At 47.7% G+C, this 17,371-nt stretch overlaps 1 protein-coding gene across 1 annotated transcript; it reads right to left on the bottom strand.

Moving 5' to 3' along the window:
* Positions 1–250: 250 nt before the first annotated feature.
* Positions 251–5,167, bottom strand: CYTL1 (cytokine like 1). The gene is made up of 4 exons (XM_069595054.1): positions 4,973–5,167; positions 2,520–2,564; positions 2,243–2,371; positions 251–906 (listed from the first exon to the last, which is right to left on the bottom strand). Exons 1-4 carry the CDS (start codon positions 5,123–5,125, stop codon positions 823–825), a joined length of 411 nt encoding a protein of 136 aa, XP_069451155.1. The 5' UTR covers positions 5,126–5,167; the 3' UTR covers positions 251–822.
* Between the last annotated feature and the right edge of the window lie 12,204 nt (positions 5,168–17,371).

Genomic DNA, 17,371 nt, shown 5'->3' with positions numbered 1-17,371 from the left:
GTTTATGAAATGTCAGGTACCGCACTGCCATGGATACGATGCAGGATTCAGTCTTCCCCAAACATAAACTGGAACATCTTCTGATGCTTTGAAAACAGATTTACACAAGTGGCTTGAAACAGACCCAGAAATACCTATGCTTGATGGAAAGAGGGGAAAAGACGTATCTTGCTAAAAGCAGTGACTTGCGGAAAGAGCATGAAATAAACACCCCGACACCCACCTTGGACAGAATACAGCAGGACACGTGTTTCTCACTGTAATGATAGTCTTTATTTGATTTTCATCACCTTTCAATGAAAGAGTGGTTCCCATCAGCACTATGTCATTACAAACCTTACAAATACATCTTACAGGCAGTGAAATTTCCTCTAAAAAATGAAAGCTAACTGTAAGGAACATTTGTAGTTGAAAAAGGTATAAAATAGAAGCATGATTAAATGTAAGCAGGTTTCTATCAAGAGAGAAAAATGGTACCACCACGCCATTAAAGTAGTACTACAAACATACTATTTTGCTTGTTCTCAAGCTGACTGTTCATATGAGAGAAGCTGATTTGCCCTTTTCCTTCTCAGTGACCAAATCAACATGCTTGTGTATCTAACCATCCTGGCAAGATAAAAACAAGGGGGAATGAGAAGCAAAGCTTCTAATTATGTTCAGAATTGATTCCAAGGTAGAAGCACAAGCTGTGGTTTCCAGAAGGTGAAGAGAAACTCGTGAGTTTCAAGGAGAGCTATGGGAGACACAGCTTTAGCCCGTTGTGTCTGGGCAGCTGACATAACTTCATGCCCCCAGGTTCTGTCTCTGGTCTGAACTGCCTTAGCTCTGGTGATCCGGGAGGACCGTGGTCACTAGGATTGGGTATTCTAATGCATTGCAGTCATCCGACAGGAACACCAAATCCTGAAAAAGATGTGCAATAAACAGGAACATCACTGAAGGTGGCCACAGAGCCCACGCACAGCAATAGGGCTCCTGGCTATCCTCAAAGGCTGTTCAGTTGTTCCCCTTTGTGTGAAAACATCACCCGTTGAATCTCATATTCCTTTGTTATTGAATTCACGTATGTGTGTTGGTTGACCAAATGGATGGATAGATGGGTAAAGAGCAACAACTCTGTGCCAGGCATCAGGGATACCAGGAGTAACAGCACTGGGTCTCACCCTCAAACACTTCTGAGTCAATTGAAGCGTTCTCAAATTGTATTACAATTATGTTTTCTTCCTCTCTCCCCAGCACCACCAAGCAGAGAGAGGAATGAAGAGGGAAGTGGTGGAGTAGGAAATGCATGTCTCATCCCTGATGCAAAGTAACAAATACATCTTTTTAAAATACGTATTTATTTTTTTTTTTTTGGCCATGCCAGGTCTTCTTTGCAGCATGTGGGATCTAGTTCCCTGACCAGGGATCAAACCTAAATAAATCTTAATAAAACTTAAAGCTAGAAATCCGAATAGCTGAGTATTAAAGTTTCCTGGGTCAGGCCTGGTGCTTGGCATTCTATGTTTAGTTACCTTCTTTATATGTTTAATCACCTTGCTAGAGATCTTTATTACCAAGGAGTTACTGCAGTGCCCAGCACACACATGGTCAGGGTGTAGGTACTATTATCCTCCCAATGATCTCAGGAGATGGGTACTCTGCATGAATGAGGAAACTGCGGCTCAGAGCAGGAGAGGGTGTGAGCCTCCGGGAAGCAAGACAGGGATGAAGACAGGGGCTCAGGTCCTCCGGAAAGCAAGACAGGGATGAAGATAGGGGCTCAGGCCTGCCTGATGCTGAAGCTTGTGCTCCGAAGACCACATGGCCCGACTTGCTACATCCAGCCCGTGTTGATTCTCTGCTCTTCCTGTCTTCTTCCCCTCTGATGCGGAGTCTTCCCATCCCCGAGCACACCCAAAGCCTCTCCCCTAGAAAGTCTCCTCTAACCCGGTCTCCAGGGCGTGGGAGTTCTCAGAATTCCACAGTTTTCATCCCACCCCATTTGACTGCTGGAAGAATCTGTTCTATATGATTTTCATATGGTCCTGGATGCTGCAGGTGGGGCTGGTGGAGGTGGGGAGCCTCGTCGGAGTCCCCAGCCCTTGGCAAGAACAACAGGGTTGAGGAAGGGCTTTGTGAACTGGAAGCACCCTATAAGCTTTTCTCTTCCTCCTGCTGATTCCCCTGTTCCCCTAACCCTTCTCTTAATTTCTTGACCCATAACGAGTAGGAAAAGAACGTTCAATGTGCCACTCACTCTCCTGCAGAACGAGTTCATGATGGTGTACAGTTTCCGCACTTTGTCCTTCAAGGCATCCACCTGGGCCACTTTCCAGCACTGGGGTGATGCCACAAAGTCCCGCAGCTTGGCCAACACGCAGTAATTCTGCAAGTGGATAACAGGGAGGGGTCTCGTGGGAGAAGTCAGTAATCAGAGGGCTAGGAGCTGGGGGAGGCTGGTTCTGCTTCACCAGATGTCTCCCTACCCCCCAACCCTGACCCCCAACCCCCTTCGACAGGCAGACCACTCTTACGTGTATATCCAGATACAGCCTGGGCAGGTATCTCACACACGGCTCCTGTGGAAAGGGAAATGGCTTTCTGGGATGCCCACAGGGACACACCCCAGCCACAGAAGTCTCTCTGCCAGCCCCTAGACAGCTGGCCCAGCCCCAGATCCCCGGGGACTTCCTTGATGCCGACATGCACATACAGTCTTGTACCGTCTGCCACATTCCCCCAGGGTCAATTGCTCTTCTAGAATTTGACTTCTAGAATGCAAACTTTATGTCATATACTATGAGTTAGGGAACTGTTTCATATATGCGTGTAGAGAGAGGGAGATATATATAAATATGTGTCTATATATATGTATATGTATATTTAAACAGTTCTATAACTATAGTCTGAGGGCTTCCCAGGTAGCTCAGTGCTAAAGAACCACCTTGCCAATGCAGGAGAGGCAGGAGACGCAGGTTTGATCCCTGGGTTGGCAAGATCCCCTGGAGAAGGAAATGGCCACCCACTCCAGTATTCTTGCCTGGAGAATCTCATGGATAAAGGAGCCTGGCAAGCTACAGTCCACGGTACCAAAAGAATTAGACATGGCGTAGTGACCGAACATGCATGCGTGCGTAGTTGTAATCTGGATATAGTAGTAGTACGTGTAATATATACTATAGGAATAGGAAGCTGTATATATAGTTATGCTTTTATATCACTCTGTTTCCCTTTTGCTTTTGTGCTGGCCTGAAGCCCGAAAACCCAGATTCTGGTCCTTTCCAACCAGTAATTCCCTGTTGCCGGGGATAGATCTCCTTCTTTTTTGTGACTCAGTTTCCCAGTTGTGAGGCTAGAGAGTTAGCACACATAATCTCTCCACTTCCTTCCAGCTCTGAATCTATGCATTTTAAGTTTTAAAATCATGTTGTTGTTGTTGTTGTTGTTGTTGTTTTTTTAAGATGATTGCTCTATGTATTTGGGCTTCCCAGGTGGTGCTTGTGGTAAAGAATTTACCTGCCAATGCAGGAGATGTAAGAGACGAGGGTTCGGTCCCGGGGTTGGAAAGATCCCCTAGGGGAGAGCACAGCAACCCACTCCAGTATTCTTGCCTGGAGAATCCCATGGACAGAGGAGCCTGGCAGTCCATGGGGTCGGACACAACTGAAGAGACTTAACATACGTGCACGCTCTGTGCACCAGTGCTCGACATATCTAATAGCAGGTGTGGATAAAGTAGGATGCTTCAATACAACCAAGTGCTATTTCAAAGGAATGTTAATTTGATGGCATTGTTAGAAAGTAAACTGCAGAACCGCTGTGCTCTTTGTTTCGATTTGTCTAAGCGCACAGACACCTGGAGCGGATACCTACGCACAGATCAAGAACTGAAATCCTATCCTCTGAATGTGATGGCAGCAGGTCACCTCTAGGTGGCAGGATTGCAGTAATATTTATTTTCTTCTTTGTCTTGTGCCTTTTCTGTTTTCGTGGTGTATGAGCTTCATAACTTAAGAAAAAATACTCATTACGTAGCTTTCAGAAAGAAAACACAAAGGAGGTGTTAAGGTATCACAAGCCCCACATCTGAGGCTTATGATGAAGGGTTATGTGAAGGGTTCACAAGTGGTAAAGGGACACTTTTAAATTTTGCCAGAGCTTTGAAGTTTAACTCAGTTTGTATCTACACTGGAAGAGCGGTCAGGAGGCCAGATTTTAGCTCTGGGTGGCCCCTTAGGGATTCTGGGTTCCGAGCCCCTGCGTCTTCTGCTTGACAGGACAGTGAGAACAGTGGCTAAAGGCCAGGACTGTTTACACTGGGCAGACTGTGTCTGCATTCCAGTTTGCAACCTTCCAGCTGCCCACAGTGCGTCTCACAGCTCAGGATGCTGAGATTCTCTGATTCGGCTGGATAATTTGCTCAGGTCCCATAGCAGGTAAGAGGTGGGGCTGGTTCAGGAGTCACCCCATTAGCTCCTACTGGGTAGTGGGGAGAATAAACTCCTTGGTCCTCTTTAAGTTGGAGTTCTACACTGTGGGAACTTTTCTTCTCTCTCTCTCTGTCTGTCTGTCTCTCTTTAGATTTTAAAACAGATCCTCTTGATATTTGCTAGCTTGTTGCTCTTCAGTCGCTAAGTCGCGCCCGACTCTTTGGGACCCCATGAATTGCGGCAGCCCAGACGTCCCTGTCCTTTACTATCTCCCTGAGTTTGTTCACACTCATGTCCATTGAGTCAGCTAGTTATAAACAGAAGTTCTGATGTCTTGGATTGCATTTTCTTTGTAGTAAAGAGGAAGCACAAACGATGGACATTTAATAGGACGGGAATAAAGCGCAAATACCCTGGAAATTAACACTGACTGGAAAAGAAAAAGAGCATTTCCCTCCCCCGGTGCCCCTCCAGCCCCCAGTCCAAAGGCAAATTTTTGAGAGCTGGGTCTGCGTGGGCCTCCCGTCCTCATTCAGGTGGGGGCCAAGGACACTCACCGAGGGCTCAGTGGCCTGCAGGCTCCGGAAGTCAGAGGTGATCTCCCGGCTCAGGGCCAGCATCCGAGAGTAGCAGGTCGGGGGAGCCGGCCGTGTGGCGGGGAGCCCAGCCAGGAGCAGCAGCAGCAGCAGGGGGAAGAGCTGGGGTGTCATGGTGCAAAGGTGGCCTGACTGCAGCCTGGGCCAGCTGCCCCTTTAAGCAGAGGTCTGGGGGTGGTCCTCCGTGACTCCTCCGTTTCCTGTGGGGCCCAGCCAAGGCCAAGGCACGCCTACCTGGCTGGGGGACACTGGAGCCTTTCAGACCTGAAGCTCCCACCACCCCTGTTGAGAGAAGAGGCTGTCTGGGCTGGGGTGCTGGACACTTGGAAAGGAAGCAGGGTCTTCCTCTCACACAACGAGCAATAGAATTTTCTCTTTTGGCAAGCGTTCTTCCTGAAGTGGCAGGACTGGTAGATGAGGGGAGGACAAGAGAGAGACAGGATGGATGAGTGAGTGGTTCAACGATGGGGCAGTCAATCCTTTCAGTTAGAATGGGACCTGTTTTGTTTTTTAAACTGACTGATCTCTTGGAGCAGAACTGGATGGGATGGGGGTTAGGGACCAGAAGTGATGGATCGAGCGTCAGTGATCCAGAACTTGGGATCAGGCAGTTCGGTATCACCATCCACCCGCCACTGACTGGCCAGCTGCCCTCTGAGCAGCTGCATCTCTGCATCTGGAAGATGGGCTCATGCTAGTACCTGAGATGGGGGTGTGGGAGCATCCCCCAGGCTGGTCCACTTCAGGCTCCTGGCACAAGCCCTGGTACAGAGCAGACCCTCAGAAAGGGTGGGTTCTCCAAATGTCTCTCTTTTTTATTCACTTGACTGCACCAGGTCTTAGTTGTGGCCTTGGATCTAGTTCCCTGACCAGGGATCGAACCTGGGCCCCCTGCATTGGGAGCACAGAGTCTTAGCCACTGGACCAGTAGGGAAGTCCCCTGAATACATCTCTTTTAGCAGTGATGCTCGGCAGGCTGCTCTCCTGTAAACAGAGGAGCATGGGTACCAGTTAAAGGAATAAGCACTGCGCTTAGGTGCTCAGTGGATCGAGTGTCACCAGCTTCTTTGATGATCTTGGGCAAGTTTCTTAACTCTTCTCTCTTCTTAACTAGGGATGATAAGAGCATGGTGAGGAATAAAAGATGCTGAGCTATTATCACAGCTGGAGCTAATGTCACTGTCTCCTTTCCTACAAGCGTCCCTGGGAGGTAGGGACAGAAAACAGTCCCATTTTCCAGGTGGAAAAATCGAGGCTCACAGAGTTCCAGCAATGTGCCCAAGGTCGTAAAGCTGGAGGCAAATGGATCCCATGAAGCTCTGTGCTTTACCTGTTTCCCGTTCTCCCACCTCACAGTGTGGAACTGGAGAGGAGCAGGATTCTTGCAGTCAGGGACTGAGCTCTTGGGCTACCCAAGACCAAGGAACAAGCTGGGAGAAGGAGCTGTTGAAAGAAAAGAAGAGTCTTCCTTAACACTGAGCATCGAATATGCACCAGCATGAGGCATCAGCCTCATTTATACAACTACACAGATGTTGTTGCAAATGTCACGAGCCTTACAGAAAGTCAGTAAAGTGGGTGGCATTATTCCCATTTCCCAGATGGAAAAACTGGGGGCCTCAGGGGCAATGAAACTGTCTGAGGTCACAAGGTCAATAAGGAGAGACAAAGCTGTGGACCTATGTTTGCCTGTCTCCAAAGCTTGTCTCACTGCAGGGAGGGCAAAAGAGGAGTCAGTCAGGCACACATTCCCGGAAGAAAACAACCAATGGGGAAGACCAGAGGGTTAAGGGAAAGGAACATGGTGTTCTGGGTGTGGGGCGGCATCGAGGATCAACAGCAGGGATGAAAGTCCAGCTCCAGCCCCTCCTTGTCTCTGCCCTGAAAAATCACTTCCTGATCCTGGTGCCCATCCTCTGTCCATAAACAGAGCAGCACCCCCCAGGGCAGTTGGAGGTCCTTTCCCACCCTGACGTTCTATTTTGCTACTTTTCTGTGTTCAAGCCCCAGGCAGGGCTCACAGCTTTGCCTTCCTGTTTGGTTTAGAGCCTGTTCTCTAAACATTTTAAGTGAGAGGGCCTGGGGACTGCCTCTTGGGTGTCCTCTCAGACTGGGCGTGTGTTTGGAGGTGCAAGCGGCAAACACAGATGTGTTTTCCTTCTGAATGAAGGGGTCTCCTCACTCCCTCCGTGGTGGTGCCTGGGGTGTGGGCCTCCCTGGCAGACAAATCAGCCCCAGCTGGGAATTCCAGTCTGCTTTGAAACACCCCAGGGCTTCTGGATGTGCTCCTGGAAGGAGCTTTAAACTCAGGACAGGGAAGAAAAACAAACCCACGCAGCAAAACAAGTCCTTGGACCGTCCGATCAAGGAGACATCGCTGTGCTGGAAAACAGGCGTTTCTGCACACCTGATGGTGAGATAAATGTGTCGCAGGGAGACCCGGCCTGGTTCCACCCTGGACACGTGTGTTGCTGTTGAGGGGGCTCCTTGGGCAAATCAGAAACACCCTCTGCACCCTAAGCACCAGACATCCTGCTAAGCGGATCCTGTCTGTCTTCCCACGCACCACGTGCACCTTCTGCATCTTGGCTTGTCAGCACTCAGCACCCAGCTGGGCAGAGCGGATGCTCAGGAAAGCTTTGCTGAATTATACTGGTGACTGTTAATTTTGTTACTCAAAGCGAGGCACAAGTTCATTAAGAAATGCATAGAGCACAGCCTGACTCAGCTCCCCTGGCAGAGAGGCTAGACCCCGCCCTGGGTGCCAGCGGTCCCTGGGTTCCCCTGTGTTCCCCTGTGTGTGTCTGCTCACAAAGGTCTCCTGTGACACTGCCCTGCCTCCTATAGCCAGCCCCCTTCTCCGGCCCCTTCCCCAGCCCCTTCAGCATCAGGTTATTCCATCTGGAATGTGAATGTTAAAAAGCCAGGCTGGAAGCTCCCCACAGACTAAAGCCTTTGTCTTCTTCCAGAGGTTTTTCCCAACCCCCTTGATGCAGATGAGGAACAGAGGTCCCATCACCGGGACTCCATCATGCCGGGAGAGCTGAACAACCACGGCTAATGAGGGGATGAATGTTTCTCAGCTAGAATGGTATCTTTCAGGCATTTTCTTTAAAGGGAATCTTCATTCTCCGGACTCTATTTATTGAGAATCTACTGTGTGCAGGCCTGAGACAGACATTAGGATAAAAGAGTGGATGACAGGAATGCTGTCCTCAGCAAGGAGAGGGAAGACCAATCCGCTCACTGAACACACAAGGGAAGGGGTGTGAAAATCCTGCGTCGCAGGAACCACTCCCTGGGGATGGCTGCATCTGTGAGGCGTGTTGTGGGGATGTGGGACAGGCCTGGGTGTGAGGATAGGGGGGTGTGAGACAGTGAAAGAGAAAGGGAATTTGGAAGATGCTATGCTGCAGGCTTTTTCAAAGACAGAGGAAGAGGCCACAAGCCAAGGAATGCAGGAAGCCACTAGAAGATAAAAGGGGGGGAAGAAAAAAAAAAGATTGTTCCCTAGAGCCTCCAGAAAGGAACAAAGCCTGCCAAGACCCTGATTTTAGTCTAGAGAGACCCAAGGTGAACTTCCGTCCTCCAGAATTGTGAGATAGTCAATTTCTGTTGGTTTAAGTCATTCTGTTTATAGTGATTTTGTTACAGCAGCAACAGAAAACTAACATACCGTCTCTCTGGGGTTCTGTAGGAGAACAGAGATCAAGGCTGCAAGGAGCTTGGAAATAATCTGCCTCAATCCACCTGGCGCTTGGGCTTCTTTTACAGCTTCCTTGTTAAGCGTTCATCCAGAGTCTGCTTGTATGCCTCCCTGGACGGGGAGCTCATTACTCTTTAAGGCTCCTCTCTGTGATCTAAAACTCCAATACCTTCTATTACAGAACAGCCCTGGGTGGTTCTCAGCCCTCTGTCTATCACCGCTTGTCCCTGTCCCTCAGCATCGACTCTTTTTCCGAGCAAGCAATTTCATCAACATTTTCCCATGGGCAATGACTTCAAGATCCTTTTCCACAATTACATCTATATCTCTATCACCATCTCTCTGCCCAGAGTCCTTTCTCCTTCCAGTAGCCATTCCAAAAGCAGACATTCATGCTGGCCGGTCTCTGTTTCATATTTCCCCCCGGTTCCCCGAGGCCTGGGAGATAGTCTGAGGTCTGTGGCCTGGTCCAGGCCAAGCTCTTTAGCCATCTCTGCCAGTCTTTCCCGTACTTTTTATCAGGCGTTGACCATGATGACGATGGCAGTAATGATGGTGATGATAAACTAATCCTGGAATGCTGCCTTCCTCCCAGTCCTGTGCAAGGATTAATGCATTTGGTCTAGTCTCGTCATTCAAGGGCACTGAGGCACAGAAATGTAAAGTTACTTGAATCACACAGCCTTAGCGATCCCTAGGGCTTGTGCTTACCTCATGCAAGTGATCTTTGGCCTTCTTATGTGCCATTCTCTCTTCTTGCAATGTCTTTCCCCAGCCTTGCTTGTTCCTGGTTTGTTTCTTCTTATCTGCCAGAACAAGCTGAAATGTCACTTTCTCCAGGAAGCCTGACTGGCTGGATTAGGTTCCTTCCACTTGCCTGCACAGGTTCCCGTGGCCCCTTCACTCTCCTTGGCTTTGACACGTCCACTTGTTCGTCTATCCCCTATGGGCAGAGCAAGTGTCCTCTTTGTCTTTTTGTCCACAGCAAGGAGGCCAGTAAACATCTCCCCACTAAATGGTAATGACTGTTCCTTTATCCATCCTGGTGTGTAACAGTGGGTCTCCCACTAGCTGGAACCCAGATTGGAACCCAGCCCTCTTTGAAAGGTCTGGTCAGAACTGTCACCTCCTTTGTTTGGGTCCCTCTTGTGTCAGTTAGGACTAACAGTTGTGAGTTACAGAATGCACAGCTTGAGATACCCATGGCCAGATTTTTGGAAATATTCAGCTGGAACATACCAGCAGTAGTGTGGAGCTCAGGAATGGTTTGATGTAGGAACTCAAAGAAGTCACCAGGAAATCATCTTATTCTGTGTCCCTGTTCCATGCTATGATTGTCTTTTGATGTGTTAGCTCTTCCAGACTAAAATCCCTGGTTATTCAACCAAATACAACTCCAGGTGTGAAGGTATTTGTAGACGTGATCAAAGTCTATAAGCAGTTGAATTTAAGGAAGGGAAATTATTCTAGACATTCTAGGTGGGCTTGATTCAATCAGTTGAAAAATGTTTAGAGTAGAGCTGAAGAAGAAGATCTTCCCTGAAGGAGAAGAAATTCTGCTTATGGAATAGATTCAGTCCATCCCTGTGAGTTCTAGCTAGCCCTTCCTCACAGCCTGCCCTGATGTTTTGGACTTTCGTGGCCATCCACCACAACCATGTCAGCTGATTCTTTAGGGTAAAATAATCTCTTATAATGTCTCTGCTTCGGGTTCTGTTTCTTGATTGAATCTGAACTGACACATATGTGACTGACTCCATCCAGGTGTCTGTGTGGTCACAAAGTGGCTGCCAGTAGAGTCTATCACATATGCTATCCCATCCCTGTCCAGGAAGGACACATGCCATCTCATCCCCTTAACCACTGAAGGAAGTCCTGAGCTTTGTGCTGCTAGTAGATCCTGCTGTGTCTGTCTTGTGACCTTGTATTTTCATAGTCTGGGACTCCTTTTTAGCACTTCTAGGTAAAGAGCTCTCAACTTTTTCCTCCTGGCTGTTCAGACTGGCATATTCCATAAGTGATACAGGTAATGAGGGAAATACTTGTGTTCTCAGCCCTAGGGAGTTGTGGGAAATTCCTGAACAGACCAGAAGAAATAGGAACTCTTTGTTACTTGGCTCAGACACAGAATCACACCTTTTCCAGTGTTCTGTGTATTCTTGCCCTATACCTGTTTATAATGGCAGTCAAGGCCGAAATGGCCAAGGCCAATGTCAGATCTCTCTTGCCCAAATTCCAGACAGTAGCTGTTTTTGCCAGCCATCGGAAGAGCCTGGTGGTAGTTTCCATCCTGTGAAAAACATTTCAGTAGACACACAAGGAGTCTGAGATGCTGACAGCGGGGGCTGGTGGTGGAGGCCACTTCTCTAGCAAAGAGACTACCTCTGGGTCCCTCCTTCCTGCCTGCATTCTGAGGTTAGAAACTAGGGGCCAGTGATGCCTGTGCCGTCCTAATCCAGCAGTGACAGCTGGGAGGTATTTGAGGGAGGGGTGTAACTTGAACGACTAGCCTGAATGTTGCCTCCAGGGTTCCTGTTGACAGCAGTGTTCCTTTGGTTAAAAGCCTTACATATCCCCTTGTTTGTGTGCTGTGTTTTAAGCTTGTTCCTTGCGCTCTTGGCAAACCCCATTGGAAAGTTGGCCCACATGGTCCAGAGTGAAGGAATGAAGACAAACACCGAGACTGGGTTTTGCTTTGGGGCAGTAATTCAGAAAATAATCCCACATTTTAGAATAGAGACCCCTCTATAAGCCTCAAAACATGGGTTCAAATTTTAATAGGGAACAGTATGCAAGACAAATTCTCCCAAACATTTTCTTTGGGTCTGTTTTTGCAGAAAAGACTCAGAAAAAGTCCTTCAAGAAAAATCCCAGTTTGGCTTTGCAGAAAGAATGCAGACATTGGAGGGATACAGACTTTAGTTTAAATCTCACTTCTGTTATGTAACTGTGCAAATCCTGTCACCCTTTGGTTTCCTCTGAAGAGTGGGGTTTGTAACATTTATCGCCCAGAGTTCCTGCGAAGATGAAATAAACATGGAATAGCTGGAATGACTGCGAGTGCTGTGGTTTTCATTTTCTTTATTTTCATTTTTCCGACCGGCGCCCCCCACCCCACCGAGTTATGGACCTTGGTCACTCACTGCATCTTAAGCCAATTCTTCCCTCCCCACCATGGTAATGGTGATAGCCCATGCAGGCTAAGTCACTTCAGTCCTGTCCGGCTCTTTGCGATCCCATGGACCGTAGCCCACCAGCTTCCTCTGTCCAAGAGATTTTCGTAAACAAGAATACTGGAGTGGGTTGCCATGACCTTCTCCAGGGGATCTTCCTGACCAAGGGATAGAACCCATGTCTCTTACTTCTTCTGCATTGCCAGGCGGGTTCTTTACCACTAGCTCCACTTGGATGGACCAGCTAGCATCCTTCCCTGGGATGAACTGATGGGTGAAGGAAGGAAATCATTCTCATTCCACCAGTGTCCCTATGTGATTGCCAGTAATTATGTCTCCTGCGCTGGAGTGGCCTTTCTGCTGGAGGAGCTGTCAAGACCTGAAGCAGAGCTGGAAGAAGGATGGATAAATGGGAACCTCAGTCATACAGTCATAAGGAACTGGGTCTGTCAGTAATCTGAATGGGTTTGGAGTCTGAATGAGTCTGAATGGAACTACCTCCCTGATTCTAGTCCCAAAGGCCCAGTCCTGTAATTCCCCCTTGGACTCTGTAAGCCATCCTGGGGTCTTTTCTAGCTACAGACCTAGGGTTTCCTTTTGGTTAGGGCTGGTTTCAGTGAGGTTTTTTTTTTTCTCTGTCTTGCAAAGAAAAAGGTCCTGATTGATATAGTAACCAGCGGAGTGCCCAGTGGAGAACTGGTGCTCGCAGCCATTGGCTTCTCTTTGACGATTAACCATTTGGGGCAATCACTGGTGCTCGTCATCAAATACATCCAGTTTCTTCTTTCCTGAAGCCATACCAAGATTGAGCTTCCCTGGCCCCTTGAAATTATGTGAGGCCACCTGAGTTATTTTGTGCAATGATACGTAAGAGGACATGATGGGTTTTGCTTTCAGGCAGAAGCTTTAAGAGATGGCGCATGCTTTGCTACTTTCCCTTTCTCTCTGCTATGCGACTACCGAGTCAGAGATGGTGGCTGAGATGAAGACCTGGAGCTGTACCCCAGCCCCGCTGTGGTATGGATTAGGGTTTGTTTGTTATAACAGCAGAACCTAGCCCAGCCTGACTGTGGTAGACAGAATTCGACCATGCCCTCCAGACCCCTGTAGAACCCCATCCCCTTGAGTGTGGGTGGAGCCCATATAGGCTGGAACATCACTTTAGTGGTTTGGTTAATTATATGGCAAAAGGAATCTTGAGGATGTCCTGAAGATTACTAACCAGTTGACTTTGAGTTACTTGAAAAAGGGAGATTACACAGGGGAGCTGATTCAATCACACCAACCCTTTAAAGGCAGGGAGTTTTCCCAGGTTGGTGGAAGAAAGTGAAGTCAGAGAGACTCCAAGTGTGGAAAGAATTTGATTTGCATTGCTGGTTTGAAGGTGGAGAGGGCCACACAAGAAGGAATGGGGCAACCTCTAGGAGCAGAGAGTGGCCTTGGCTGGCCCCCAGTCCAGAAATGGGAACCTCAGTCACAATCATGAGGAACTGGGTCTGTCAGTAATCTGAATGAGTTTGGGAGCAGATCCTTCCCCGGAGCTCCCAGATATGCAACAAAGGCCAATGCAACCTACAGCTGACTCCATCCAGACATCAGCCCTCCAGGGCCAATAGCTAATAAACGGGTTCTATTTTAACCTTTCGGGCTTGTGGTAATTTGTTACACAGCAATAGAAAACAAATACAACAAGCAATACATTATTACTTGAAGATTATTCCTTGAAGGATTATAATTTTTCAATTTAATAACACATGTGTAATACTCCCCAGGCTGCCCTTCAGTGGTTTATTTGCCAGTGTCTGTATCAGACTCAGGATTTCCTGATGGAGGAGCTGAGCTGATCATCTCTGTGTCCCCAGGCTGAGCAGAGACCCTGGATGAATGCTCCAAGATGAAGTAAAGGTGACAAACGTTGTCACATCCCACCATGCCTGGTCTGAGGACCCGGAAGCTGACAGCGCCCAATATGAGTGCAGAGCTCGCTGAGCACCTGGTGCTGTTGTTAGGGCACTGGGCACACGAGCCACTGTGACCCTCGGAAACCCCCAGCCAGGTGACCACTGGCACCAGCACATCCCTGCTTCACAGGGGAGGCACTAGCAAGGCAAGAATCTGAACAACTTGCTCAAGGTCACGCAATTAATTAGAGTGAACCAGACAAGCTGGCTCAACTCTGTGTTGCTAATAACCCACTACCCTGCCAACTAAGAGAAAGAACTCAATAAAAATTTGTTAAGGGACAGAGTGAATGGACACGAGTTGGAGCAAGCTCTGGGAGTAGGTGATGGACAAGGAAGCCTGGTGTGCCGCAGTCCATGGGGTCGCAAAGAGTCGGACATGACTAAGCGACTGAACTGAACTGAAGGGCCAGAGTGAAGGCGAGAGGGAAGAAAATAATTTCTTTTTATGCTAACAAGCTGTGTGATACTGGGCAGCCTGCTACCCTATCTCTGAACCTTAATTTCCTTAGAAAATGACGGGTGACTATTATTTAAGGTGATGTTTTGGATTTTTCTCCATGCTCATTGTGGTGATTCGTTGCTTTTAAGGGAGGGGTTCCCAGCCTCCGAGATCTAATGCCTGATGATCTGAGGTGAGCTGACGTAATAATGATAGAGATAGAGTGCACAGTAAATGTAACGTTGTTTGAATCACCCTGAAACTAACATCCCTACCCCAGTCTGTGAAAAACTGTCTTCCATGAAACCACTTCCCGGTGCCCGAAATGTTGAGACTGCTGTTTTAAGGCATCGGTCATGGACACAGTGAGTCCTCTCTGCCCTGGGCAGGACCAGTCTGCCAGCCACACAGCCTGAGTGCTGGCCTATGGGCACACTGGGCTCTGAGCCACCCCTTTGCAGTGTGCTTTGATCCCGCGGATTTCAGCGCCCCGAGGCCCCTCACAGGGAGGTAGGTTTTGAAGACGGAAGTGGGGTACCTGGTTCAGGCAGAATGGGGGATGCTCACTCAACAGTAATCTCCCTCGAGAGATTAACACTCGAAAACAGATTAAACGTTTAAAATAATACTTTATATTTTACCACAATAAACTTTTTTTCATAGGTGCAGAGGAATGTAGCATAGCTCTAGAAACCAAACCCTGGCTCCAGGGCACCTGGAAAATTCCCTGTTGTTAGCAGATACATGTTGTGTTAGAGTTAGTATTCAAAGATACTTTCTCCCTTTCTTTTGTTTACAGGATGTTAAATGATTCACTTAACTGATTCTTTTCAATAAATTAGCAGAACTGGTTTAACTGAACGAACATGCTTGTTGCAATAGAGTCACACATTTACAACCAAAGTTCTTTTCAGTTTAGGACCCGAGACCAGGAGCTGGTTTTGGCTCCTGATCTATGAAAAATCTGTACCGCTGTTTCCATCTTCAATTATTTCTTTTATAATGAAAGATGATCCATTTCTCCTGTAATGTCCTAAGTATTTCTAGAGCTATGCTACATTCCTCTGCACCTATGAAAAAAAGTTTATTGTGGTAAAATATAAAGTATTATTTTAAACGTTTAATCTGTTTTCGAGTGTCAAGTTCAGTGATTTAAGCACATTCACAATGTTATGCAACCATCACCACCATCATCTCTAGACCCTTTTCATCTCCCCCAGCTGAAACTCTATACCCCTTAAAACACTAACCCCCCCTCTCCCCCCCGCTTATCTCCCCCAGCTCCTGGCCCACACCATTCTGCTTCCTTGTGGCGGGCCAGTTTGATTTTGAGGTTTCAACTCTAACCAAAGATCTAAGTCACTTTCTTGCTAGGTGAGTTCTCTATTTCCTTACCTGTAAATTGGAGACAAAGCTGATGATCACCCTTCTCATGCTCAGGGCTAAGAGAGAAAGAAATGGTAGAGACACGCAAAGCCCTTTGATCAGCCAGTGCCTGGGGTAGGGAGAGCACCGTGGGCTTGCCATTATTATTACTTATGGGATTTCCAGGAACTTCCCTGATGGTCCAGTGATTGAGACTTCGCCTTCCAATGCAGGGGGTACAGGTTCTGGGAACTGGGATCCCACATGCCTTGAGGCCAAAAAACCATAGAAGCAATACTGTAACAAATCCAATAAAGACTTTAAAAATGGTCCATGTCAAAAATACCTTAAAAAAAACCTCACGTGTGTGTGTGTGTGTGTTGTGAATGTATGTGTGTGAATGTGTGTGTGAATGTGTGTGTGAATGTGTGTGTGTGTGAATGTGTGTCTGTGTGAATGTGTGTGTGTGTGTGATTTCCATCCCCCAAAATACAGTTTCCACCCCCAGCTCCTCAAGTCACTGGACCGTGAGCTGCTTGGGCACTGGGACACACCATCCTCATCGCCAGGAGCTGGCCAAGGCCTTGGACCTTGTGAAAGGACTGAGAATGTGGGTGGAAGAGATGAATCAACAATGCCCTTGTCCCTTTTCCTCCCGTAACATGAAATCCTGGGAGGCCTTGCCCCAGCACCACCACCATAAACAAGAGCCTCTGAAACCTCCATTCATCTTCCTGGTCCTGCAGATTCCAGCCTTTGCGAGGTTAAGGCTTCCTCCCTCGGGAAGCGCTTTGAGTGTTTTGGCCTCCGTCCTTTCAGGAAGCCTCGAAGCCAACACACACCCAGGGCAGGAAGTGGGCAAGAAGGACTTAAATCTTGGGTGGAAAACATTTGGCCTCTTCAGGAACCATTTCAGAAACTGGCTGTGCGTCCACATTGCTGGCATGAGGATTCGTGTTAAGTGTGACCTACTACGTTTTTTTTTTTCTTTTTTCTTTGAATAGTTCCTTTCTTCCTTCATGAAAAGGCCATAGTTTCTGAGAGGGCAGCTAGCTTAAGGCGCAGGATCAGGAAGGTAAGGAGGGCAGAAATGGGTTCGAAGCACTTTTAGCTGTAGCTCTCAATACTTTTTGAGCAAACATCCCAAGAGTTGGGTATAAATCTTCATTTTACTTTTGATGCTCTTAGGTTCAAAGGAGTCACATGTCTTGCCAAAAATATGCTGCTGGTCAGGGGCTGGAGGGCTTCCCTGGTGGTTCAGACAGTAAAGAATCTGCCTACGAGCTGGTAATAAAGCCTAGATCTTCTGGGTCCCAGAGCTGATGCCCCTCACCGTTTGCTGCTCATCTTCATTAGCTGGGGGTATCCAAATATGCCAGATACATACATATAGACTGTATTTACTCACCATAGACTTTCAGATTATTTTTCACACTGGGCTGAATTCACTGATGCACAGGAGATGTAGGACCTTAAAGATATTACAAAATTATGAAGGAGTATCGCATACATTTCCAGGCAGGTCATGCCGATTTCACGCCTGTTACTTTTAGGTCTTCCTAATTCTGTTTCAGCTAAATCTCTGCATTCTTATTATTTGCTTATTCATCTGTTCAGCAGAGCTTTCAACAGCAGCTGGGCCTCCTACATCTACAGAATTAGTCTTGAAAACTGAACCGGAAGATACATGGAAGGTAAGCAAGCCTTTCTCAA

Source organism: Ovis canadensis, chromosome 6, assembly GCF_042477335.2.
Source record: "Ovis canadensis isolate MfBH-ARS-UI-01 breed Bighorn chromosome 6, ARS-UI_OviCan_v2, whole genome shotgun sequence".
Taxonomy (NCBI): domain Eukaryota; kingdom Metazoa; phylum Chordata; class Mammalia; order Artiodactyla; family Bovidae; genus Ovis; species Ovis canadensis.
Note: the sequence above shows the minus strand (reverse complement) of the source record. Positions and strands in the feature narration are given on the sequence as shown.

What these genes read in the sequence shown, in the direction of transcription:
- CYTL1 (XM_069595054.1), bottom strand. Translation starts at nt 5,125, where the DNA reads ATGACACCCCAGCTCTTCCCCCTGCTGCTGCTGCTGCTCCTGGCTGGG. An exon ending in TGCAGGCCACTGAGCCCTCG is followed by an intron (nt 2,565 to 4,972) that starts GTGAGTGTCCTT and finishes CCCTTTCCACAG; the next exon opens with GAGCCGTGTGTGAGATACCT. An exon ending in TGAACTCGTTCTGCAGGAGA is followed by an intron (nt 907 to 2,242) that starts GTGAGTGGCACA and finishes CATCTTTTTCAG; the next exon opens with GATTTGGTGTTCCTGTCGGA.